General features: G+C 51.0%; 1 protein-coding gene across 2 annotated transcripts; it reads right to left on the bottom strand.

Annotated features, from left to right (window-relative positions):
- Positions 1-6,527: 6,527 nt before the first annotated feature.
- RAX (retina and anterior neural fold homeobox) lies at positions 6,528-9,610 on the bottom strand. 2 transcript variants are annotated; one of them, XM_045020404.1, is made up of 3 exons: positions 9,378-9,610; positions 8,939-9,218; positions 6,528-7,411 (listed from the first exon to the last, which is right to left on the bottom strand). In XM_045020404.1, exons 1-3 carry the CDS (start codon positions 9,608-9,610, stop codon positions 6,956-6,958), a joined length of 969 nt encoding a protein of 322 aa, XP_044876339.1. In that variant the 3' UTR covers positions 6,528-6,955. The 2 variants fall into 2 exon arrangements, with proteins under 2 accessions (XP_044876339.1, XP_044876338.1); XM_045020403.1 differs by having other exon boundaries at positions 8,939-9,165; positions 9,337-9,610.
- Between the last annotated feature and the right edge of the window lie 1,122 nt (positions 9,611-10,732).

Below are 10,732 nucleotides of genomic sequence, written 5' to 3' on the forward strand. Positions count from 1 at the left end.
AATTGCACTTTAGATCTCACACCGAAGACTTGTATTGGCTTGCAGCCAATCCTATAATAAACTATATGCAAATTTATTATATATGAAAAGGAAGCAAGAGAGTCATTTACGAGGTTAACACACAAATGAGTTACAACCTTAAGTTTCAAAAAGGAATCGAACCTTCTATAATAAGCAAGCTCTATATGAGCCTTCAGGGCTAACTCAGGCCAAGCAGGGATGATCTTTTGCTTATACAGTAGAACCTTAGAGTAACAAATCCCAGAGCTACCAACTGACTGGTCAGCCACATCCCTCATTTGGAACCAGAACTCTGCAGTCAGGCAGCAGCAGCAGAGACACACATACACACACACAAAAAAACAAATACAGCACAGAACTGTGTTCAATGTAACCTACTAAAAAATAAAGGAAAAGTTTTAAAAAAAAGGATTTGACAAGGTAAGGAAACAGTTTCTGAGCTTGTTTCATTTAAATTAAGATAATTAAAAGCAGCATTTTCAAAGCTGCATTAAGTCAATGTTCAGTTGTAAACTTTTGAAAGAACAAGCATAACATTTTGTTCAGAGTTAGGAACATTTCAGAGTTACGAACAACCTCCATTCCCGATGTGTTTGTAACTCTGAGGTTCTACTGTATCTAGTAATCCTCCCCTCAGCCCCAAAATCCAAGCAACATAAAGATATCATTCCTCCTTGCTAGGAGGTTTTATTCCACTTTGAGTTGCAAACTGAGCTGATGGGAGGAATTTACTTGCAAGACTCATTTTCATGGGGGACAGGGAGAGTAAAGAGCAAAGTCTTTTGTCCTCTTTCATGTTCCACTCTAGTCCGTCTTGTGACACGGGGCCTTCCTTGTTTGGCAGGAAATAACACCGTGTGTTGGAGACTGGTATGTCACACTATTTAATGTCTCTCGCCTGTCTGGTGATTTATACAGACTTTGTCTACGCTGGCACTTTTGTTGGCAAAATTTTTGTCCATCAGGGGTGTGGGGAAAAAAACAACCCTGACCAACATAAGTGTCACGGACAAAAGTGCCAGTGTGGCCAGCGCTATGTCGGCAGGAGACACTCTCCTGCCAGCATAGAGAGGTTACACAGAGACCTTAAAGTAGTGCCTCTGTAAGTTCCGTAGTGTAGACATCACCACAGTTACAGAGGCTTACAATGCAAACACTTCAATATTATCTTATAATACGTGACACAGATGTTCTAAGTGAGATTAATGCAGGCAGCAGTTGGCTAGCATTCTATAAAAATCTAAACACTAAACAGAGTCTTATCATTCTACCTATTTTAACAATACTAACCCACAGGTGAGCCAGACAGGTTTCAGTTACATATTCATCAGCGTTCAGTGGAGACAGGGGGACTGTGGCATGAGCTGGTGCCTGCTCTGCTAGAGTCACATACGCTATCTGTCTACACAAATGTATGCTTGCTCTCCCTCTCTCACACACATAACTGTATAATTTTACAACTATTTGTTACATTCTATGCCTATATTATTTGTTGGGGATGTGTGTGTGTATGTATGTATAGGACAAGTGTATATATACTTATTAAGGTCCTGATTCAAAGCCCATTAAAGTCCTCAGCAGTCTTTCCATTGACGTAAATACAGGAAGCCTTAAGGACGTCACAGAGCTAGATTTAAAAAAAGCGGTGTATGTATATATATTTATATAATCTATCTATCTATAGATAAATGACATAACATCTATCTATCTATCATTGAAATTTCAGCAAGTTATTTATTAATCATTAGAAAGAACAGACATAGCAGTAGTCAGGCAACAATGAAATTAGGGCCTCGTGCAAACAGTTACTCAGGTGCATAAGTGTTTTCAGGATCAGACCCTTTGTTGAATTGTTGCCAGATGATGATGATTACCAGTGAGGCAGTCGCTAGTCATTAGTATTGTTTTGTCCTTTATTGTTAGAGCTTAAAGAATGCTGGGCACTTTGCAAAGTGATGTAAAGGTCTCAGTGCATTTCTAATGACTAGGATATTACATATATACTAATATGTGTAATCATGCCAGCCAAAGGGGAAAATAGATGTTTCCCTTCTGCAGAGAAAAAAAAAATCCCTGCATGTGTAAAAGTAACTATGAATTTGTAGAATCAGGCCTTAAACATGCACAAGTGAAGCTATAAACAGCAGCCTTTCCTTGGCAATCTATAGCCAGTGTTTTATTCACATCGGTTTATTAGAAACTTACAAACTACTTTGCTTGGTCATGAAAGAGGATGAAGTGCTATTGTTACTGAAGGCCAAGGGGCACCAGTGTGAAGATGGTGTAATGCTATTGACATTGATGGAGTTACTCCAGCTTTACACCAGCATGACTGAGAGTGGAATTAGTACATAATGGGTCTGATCCACAGCTTCTTGAAGTCAGTGCTAAGATTAGGCCCAATATTTTATAATATGTTGAATTCAGAGTAGGTGGGGAGGGGGGGATGGATGTGTGTTTTGCTGGAAGGTGCAGTCCTCAAAGGGATCAGAGATGATTTGGGGGAGTGAATTCCCTTCCAATGTCCCTACCATCTCCCTGTTCGTTTTCAGGTCCCCAAAGCAGTGTGTGTCCTTCTACTCTGGAGAAGGAAAAGGGACGGGAGATGGAAGGCGAGGAGGCTGTTTTCAAAATACAGCGATTTCCATTATTATTTTGCAAAAGCAGCTCTCAAGTCTGCAAATGGGCCACGTTGTTGGGAAGGGCTGTTTGGAAATTGCTGTCTAAGGTTAAAAAGCTCCCTGAAGTGAGGCTGAACAAAGCTGACGTGCTTGTTTCTGACAGGCCCCTTAAAGATACGCACAGATTGTGAAAATATAATTAGAAGCCAGCCTTTGTCTGGCCACAATGAGTGGGAAATGTTGAAAGAGGAGGTCTCCCCGTCTTTATTGACCCGTCCCCAGGACACAATGAGGGGGCTTGTGAGTCCTTCTCCTTCCCCTAATGAGAAACGTTAATTGCCACAATTTCCAGAGTGTGTAAAGCACCCTGTGCCCAGCCAGAAGAAGGGGTGTTTTCTTTAAAAGGTTCTCAGCCCCATGAAATGTGGTAACAGAGATAATGGGAAAGAAAAACGCTGTGGTTTTAATTCCTGCAGCTCGGACAATGGCGAGGGGCTCGGTGCAGATGTGTAATTTTAATTGCCGCTGATTCCCTCACGTGGAGCCTGCAGCTTCCTCCCGGGCAGGGACCGGACACGTCCGGGGGGCTGCTCGCTGCAGTCTGCCTGCGGCCGGGGGAGGCTTTCGGGAAAGGGCGCGCGCGAGGGAGAGATTTGGGACTTTGCCTGGTTTTATTTCGGAAGGGCCCCAGCGTAACATTACCCGGCCCGGAGCTTAGCAAACGGGGCCTTAGCCCTGGGGATTGAAGCAGCATCTCAGGGGAACCCACGTCTTGCCTCGCCCCGGAACAAACTGGGTTCATCCCCTGGCCAGGTGGTTTAGTGAGCGATGTCCTGCCCTAGGCCGGCCCTTGCGGGGGTTAACGATCGTTCCCAGGCGCTAGGGAGGGCTTGGCGGATCGCTGCCCGATGATGTTAAACAAACCCCAGGGGCAAGTCAGAAAGAGGCGACAGGACAGACACGTCTAGTGAGCTCTTTGCAGGACGGGGCACGGACCCTACGGACCCTATGAAGGTGGGGGGAGGGGGGTTACCTGCGTACAGATGCAGGGGGGAGCGGTGTGAAGCTGATTTCCAATAGTCACCTTTGCACCCCTGGCCCTTACCCTCCAGAGAGCTGCGGTGTCACCAGCCTGTTCCCACCTGCTGCAATGACAGGACTATGGCTTCTCCCGGGTGCTCCTGGTACCTCGCCCAACTCCCTGTTTCAGCCACGAGCTCCTGGAGGACACGGGAAAGCAGCTGCAAGTCTCCCAGCGCCTTGCCAGCCATGCGGCCACCGTTCAGTTGCATGTTTCTGTTTTCCGGGGCATTTTGGAAGGTTGTCCCCGGGAAAGGCGGAGCGACTCCCGGAGGAGAAGCTGACAGCAGTTATTCACCCAATGGTGCATCACAGCATCATAATATTGACAACGTTTTACATCTGCACAGACCGTGACTAATCAAGCCTCAACTCACCTCTGTGAGGTGGGTGAACAAGTGTTAGCTCCACTTACTGGTGGGGCGCCTGAGTCCCCGAGAAGTTAGTCGAGTTGCCCAAAGTCACACAGAGACAGCTGGGGCCAGCACGTGGGGGTTCCTGGCCCCCGTCCCCTGCTCCGACGGCAGGACCAGACCGTCTGACCAGGGTGTGAGAGACCCCGGGGAGTTCCGGCCCCTCGTACAGAAGAGACAGCAGGGAGGACACTTCCACCCCCGCATTGCAGTAGAGGTTGGTTGGTTTTCCGAGAGTGAATCACATGGATCCAAAACTCCTTGAAGTCAATGGGAAACTTTCCACTGATTTCAAGGGCTTTGGCTCAGACCCCAAGGAAGGAATTATTAAAAATAAAGGGGGGGGGGGTGAGGAAGGGGGGGTGAGAGTATACCGATATTTGTCGTGCCTTTGCAAAATGGCAACAATGTTAGACTTTTAACTTCAGAAAATAACGTCATCCCGTCACCCTGAGTGCAAACTACACAGGAGAAGTTAAAACAGGGAGGTGGATTTAGCATCGAAACTAGTCAATTAAAACCGGAAGAATTTTAGCAAAAATAGATAGATGGGCAGGGAAGGGTGTTTAATTTATTTCCATGCTTTTGTTTGGTTTTTGTTTTCGTGTGAGGGTCCAGTGACCCAGTTGTGCGGACACCTTTCAGTCTCCGGATTTAAGAAAGAAAAGGTTTCATGCAGAATTCATTGCTCAGCTTAGACTCCCTTATTATTTCAATACGATATTGTGCAGGACAACTGGGTCCTTCTCGATGGGGAAGTTCACAGCTAACCTTTGTTTTGGAAGTACCACCCTAGCTCTGGGAGTTACACTGGCCGTGTGTATCGCCTTCTGCATTCTTGTCTCAAAGTCGTATACACATAGGGCGAGCTATTTTTGTTCAAGGAAGCGCTCTCACTTTAGGCTGGATCCTGCTGTTGAGCAGGTAGGCAGGGGGCGGGTGGTATTTTTCTGATTGCACCAGGAAGGAAAGGAAGCTTGTGATATTTCTTAACTCAAAATTCACTAGAATGCCCCTATTTGAACCACAAATCCCCGTCCCCCGTTATAGGAAAAGGAAGCACCCTCTTCATGGTGCGATAGCGCTTCAGAATGTCCTAAGGACTCGTACTTCTGGCGTGGACTAGGAAAGGATCCCTCCGGATTGAGGTCCCTTGGCTGGAGGGGCTAAACGCACATGGATTGATTGATTACCTTCTCAGACTCTGGATGTACTGGGTTTTTTTGCATCCGTGTAGCTCCACTGCTGGCACAAGTCACGTTTTACACCAGTGCAGGATCTTGGAACATGGAAGTAGTTATATTGGTGTAAAAATACAAACAAGCCCTCAGCTAGGGCTGGAGGCAGAGCCCTACCCCTGAGCCAACAAAACACTTAATCACCTGGCTAACTTTAAGCACCTGAGTAGTGACGTTGAACTCCCTGGGGCTACTCATACACTGAACGTTAAGCAGCTATTTACATACTAGGCTTTGCAGGGCTGGGACCAGCATGCTCAGCCGCTTGCAGGAGGGAGCCCTTACAAGGGTGTGTTTTGTTTTTTAATTACTTCTGATTTACACTGCCTAGGTGGCCGCCGGGCAGGAAGAGTTCAGCTGGGGAAAGGTGGCCAGCCTGGAAAGCAGTGACTGGGGAAAAGTGACACCTGGATGGGGACAATTTATTCTTCATCCCTTCCGCTGCAGCGCCGATGGAATCCAGCCCGCTCGACAGAGCTCTGGTTGCTGTTTTGATCTTTCCAGTCCCGGTTCCACACCGCAGTGACTTTTTATTCGCAGTTAACAGCGGGAGAGAGATGCAGGTGAATGGCTGGAACATGCAGCTACAGCAGATCTGAGAGGGCGAAACGATTATATTCACAGCCTTCCAAACGTGTGGGTGACACGCTGCAGGCCTCTCTTGCTTTCCCTCCTCGCCAACCCCATGTCATTTCATTAAATACAAGGCCAAAAGATTTGCAAAATGGCATTTTGATTGAAACAGAGGAAAGGGGGAGGGGGAAAGAGAAAGGTAATGAGAATGTAAACAGAGGAGCCTCATCTGTTACTTAGAGCTGTTTTAACCTGGGTGGTTGTCACACAAATACCCGTCTAGTGACAGCGACACACAGATCACTGGAAAGGGACCTGGAACACGCCTAGCTGGGTGCTACTTCGTTACCACCACGCTGTGTTTTCCTCTCTAATTGTGGAGCAGACTAACCTAAGACAGTGGTTCTCCATGCGGGGCCGGACACTGCCCCTTCCTGACCCGGGGGTTAACGAGACCATACATTTAGGCTGTGTACTAACACATGGAAAAGCAACAGAAGACACGCTAGCTTCTGATCGTATTTAGCAGAGATCCATTCGGAATCAACAAGTACAAGGCAGGGTCTTAAAATCGTCCTTCTTTAATGGTACAAAACCCCCGCCGACTACACATTTCTCTGCCCCTACTGTAGTGTTAATATAACCAAGTGTCCAGCCAACACGTCATATCAAATTGTTAGATCTTTAAACTAGAATCAAACCCTAATCTGCACAGGGATATAAAAGGGACACACACAAAAAATACAAACAAAGCAACTTCAGGGGCGGGAGGCTACTGGGACCTAAGAAACGCGTTTCTTTAGTGCTTAGCTCCATCTGGGATGTGAGCAGCTTGTGCTAGGAGGCTGTTCCGTCCTCTCAATTACATGCCTACTGCAGAGGCGTCTATCTATCTATGATCGGCGACTTATTTTCCTGGGGGGATCTTTTTATCAAAAGGTACCAGCCATGCTGGTAGGGTCCTCTGTTGTTCTGGGGTGGGTGGGGAGATGGATCTCTGCGTGTCCCTTCAGATTGTCTGCCACGGTTTCCCAATGGACTGAATATGCTCCTTTGCTTTCAGCCGTAACGCAGCTATGCTGGTGTTCCTAGGATCCGTCTCTTCCAAGGGGAATTTGTCCACAAAATTGGTCCCGCACTGGTAGGGCGGGGGAGGCCCCATTGTCCCCAGCGGCTGCAAGGTGTGGCTTATGGGTGGCGGCGAATTCAGGAAAGGTGGCGGGGTGTAGCTGCTGGGGAGGCTTTGGGGGGAAGCCACGAAGCCGGGCAGAGTCTGCAGAGGGGTGCTGTTAGCCAGCGGTGGGGTGAGCCAAGACTCCAGCGGTAAATTGCTGTTGATGGTGCCCAGGGCGGAGGGCTGGGGGGATCGGCTGAAGGAGAGTATAGGGGAGTCCTGCAGCTTCATTGAAGTGACTTCCAGTTTCTCTTGCCTTCTCCATTTGGCTCTCCGGTTCTGGAACCACACCTGAAAACACAGTTTGGGGATTAGAACCGATTCTGATTTTCCTCCTGTCAATTCCAATGCAAAGAGCAAATCATAAAACCATCGGATAACAATCGGCCTTCCCGCTGTTCTCCTCTGCCTCTTGGAGAATACCCCCAGCTCTGCCGCTAGCTGAGACACCGGCCGGAGCGCTGGAATATTGAACTAGCTCCAGCGCGGCCGGGGCGGGGCGGGGGAAGCGATTCCTTGGGCTGAAATCGTTTCTTTTAAACCGAAGTCTTTTCAAAATCGCTTGCGGGAAATGGGTGGGATTGAATTTCATCCGAAGACAAAAGAGCGAGAAACGATGCGTGTTATCCGCGATGCAAAGGAGGCAGAGTTGCTTTTTATGTGGAGAGTCGCCCTATATTTTTTTGAGGGGGGGATATGCTGGTTTCTGGGTTGGGGAGAAACTCTCTGAAGCCAGAAGAATGTATCTGAAGTCTCCTTTAGGGAGACAGACATGGCAGCAGAAAGCAGGACACGGGAAGCGTCTGGGATATAAACACAGACGCACAAATCTATCATTTCTTCTCACTGTCTCTAGCTGAGGTGGGAAAATTTTGCTATTTCTGGCGTTCTCCCGGGACAACCTTCCCAGTCTTCGGGGTCGCGTAGTGTGGGGGTGGCTTTACCGGAATGTTATGGCCTCAATGTAGAAAAGATGGAGTTATCCCCAGTAACCTCCCCAAGGGGCACTGCTAATCACTGCGCAGAAATATTTCATGCCGTTTCCGGACTGAAGGGAAACAGCCCTGGTTTAAACGCAGTGAGTTCGGGCCGGATCCAAAACCCACTGAAGTTAATCGGAGCCTTTCCACTGACTTCGGGGCGGTTTTGGATCAACCCCACGAGACGCCCCGAAAGCAACGCGGTGAGCGCTCACCGCGAGCCAGGCTCCGGAGGTCCTGCAGCTCGGGGGTTACACAAAACCCTTTAAAGCGGGATCCCGGCTGAAAACAAAGTTGAGCTTTTTAAAAGAAAACGCTTAGAGGCAATTTTGTCTCACCCTCCCCGATCAAATAATTCCCCCGCCACCCAAATCTGGCCCCGCCAGTCGCTGGGATGAAATTAGCACCATGTTTCCTTGCGGGCAGCTTTAAAACCCCCACCCCGCTTGGAACCGCTCCCAGATTTTTCACAGATGACTAGTAAATATTGAAGGCTTTTCAAACATTTTAATGACCAGGGGATTAAAGATAATTCAGCCTGAATTAAGGCAAAACCGTTTAAACGCCGCGCCGCGGGAATGAAGGTAAATAGCGGGGCTGGGCAGCGAGAGGGGGGATGTTTCCGTGGGTCTCTGCGGGGGGAGAGAAATGTTCCTCCTGGGGACGAAACTAGGCAGCTCGCAATGGGCGCTGCAAAAGGCGCGGTCGCTACACTCCCTTCCCGCGGGATCCCCGGGCGTGCGGCTGAAAGCGGGGCTGGGGCGCGCTCTGCTCGGCCTGGCACCCCCGGGGCGCTGCGGGCCGGCCCCGCAGCGGGGCTCGCGCCGGGCTCGCTTACCTGCACGCGCACTTCGGGCAGGTTGACCTTGAGGGCCAGCTCCTCGCGGCTGTACACGTCCGGGTAGTGCGACTTCTCGAAGGCCCGCTCCAGCTCGTGCAGCTGGTAGGTGGTGAAGGTGGTGCGGTTGCGCCGGTGCTTCTTCTTGGGCTGCTCCTCGTCCGCCAGCTTGGCGTCCGGCCGCGGCGGGCTGAGCCGCTCCTGCGGGTGCTGGAGGCAGCCGGGCTCTGGGGCAACGGGAGGGGGGGAGAGACCGTCAGGCGGGGCCCGGAGCTCACCCGCGGCGCAGAGCTCGCGGGCTGCCAAGCCAGGCCGCGGCCCGGGACGCACGTGCCCTGCTCCCCGGGGGAAAGAGCCCCAGGCCCGGGGCCCACCCGCCCCGCCCAGCCCCCGCTCACCTTCGTACTCCTCGGCCCCGCTCTCCTGCTCCTCCGGCGGCTCCCCGGGCATTTTGGGGTAGCAGGGCCGGGGGCTCCGCTTGTCCGCCTCCTTCAGGGCCCGCGGGCTGCCCACGGGCTGGAAGGCGCCCAGCAGCCCGTCCTCCTTGGGGAAGCCCAGGATGGCCTCGATGCTGTGCAGCCGGGACGGGGGGCCGCCGGGGCTCCTGCCCAGGTGGGCCGAGAGAGAGAAGCTCCCGTCCGCCATGCTCAGAGGGGAGCCGGGCAGGTGCATGGAGACCCGCTGCCCCGGCTCGTCCCTGCTGCTCGGCGCTCACCCGCCGCCCCTCCGAGCTGGGCTGGACTGACTCCACGCGAGCCGCCTCCCGATCCCCTGATGTCAGAGCCCGGGCAGGCTGCAAACCAGCCCCTGCGCGCACCGAGTCCTTAAGCTGGGCTGGGTGGCAGAGCCCGGGGCCGCCTTGTCCTTGAAGCGCCGCGGCTCGGTGCCCAGTGACCTCTCCCCGCCGAATGGCTCAGGCCGGGGAGCTTTAAAGCTCCCTTCCGCGGGCAGCTGCGCCCGCTGAGCGCTCCTCTCCGCCACTGCCACGCTTAGCGTCAGCCCGGGGGCTTTGTCTTCCCGGGGACACTGTGTCCACCTGCGTGAATGGGGTGAGCGACTCCTCCCCGCACTGCCAGGGAGCGGGGGCCGCCCTGCGCATTCAGACCCAGCTTCGCAGGGCCAGAGCTGCAGACGCCGGAATTAGCCGGAGGCTTGACAGAGGAACAATTCTTCCACAGTTATGAGTAACTCTGAAATCCTCTTGGCGCTGGGCCGGGTTTGGATCCTCAGACCCGAATGTGGGGAAGGCCCGATCTGAAAACCACTTGGTCTTTTCAAAAGTGGATTTTCATTAACCAAAGCCAATCACAAAACCAGGGTAAAAATGCAGCTACTGCCCTAATTAGATGTAGTGACCTCAAAAATCTAACCTACTGTGTTGCTATCATACTGCTTCAAACAACTCATAAGAACAGCCATACTTGGTCAGACCAAAGATCCATCCAGCCCAGTATCCTGTCCACCACAGTGGCCAATGCCAGGTGCCCCAGAGAGAGTGAACCTAACAGGTAATGATCAAGTGATCTCTCTCCTGCCATCCATCTCCATCCTCTGATGAACAGAGGCTAGGGACACCATTCCTTACCCATCCTGGCTAATAGCCATTAATGGATTTAACCTCCATGCATTTATCCAGGTTGCTTTTAAACCCTGTTATAGTCCTCACCTTCACAACCTCCTCAGGCAAGGAGTTCCACAGGTTGATTGTGCGCTGTGTGAAGAACTTCCTTTTATTTGTTTTAAACCTGCTGCCCATTAATTTCATTTGGTGGCCCCTAGTTCTTATATTATGGG

This window comes from Mauremys mutica, chromosome 6 (genome assembly GCF_020497125.1).
Source record: "Mauremys mutica isolate MM-2020 ecotype Southern chromosome 6, ASM2049712v1, whole genome shotgun sequence".
NCBI lineage: Eukaryota > Metazoa > Chordata > Testudines > Geoemydidae > Mauremys > Mauremys mutica.

What these genes read in the sequence shown, in the direction of transcription:
- RAX (XM_045020404.1), bottom strand. Translation starts at nt 9,610, where the DNA reads ATGCACCTGCCCGGCTCCCCTCTGAGCATGGCGGACGGGAGCTTCTCT. An exon ending in TACCCCAAAATGCCCGGGGA is followed by an intron (nt 9,219 to 9,377) that starts GCCGCCGGAGGA and finishes GCTCTGCGCCGC; the next exon opens with GGGTGAGCTCCGGGCCCCGC. An exon ending in TGCCCGAAGTGCGCGTGCAG is followed by an intron (nt 7,412 to 8,938) that starts GTAAGCGAGCCC and finishes CTGTGTTTTCAG; the next exon opens with GTGTGGTTCCAGAACCGGAG.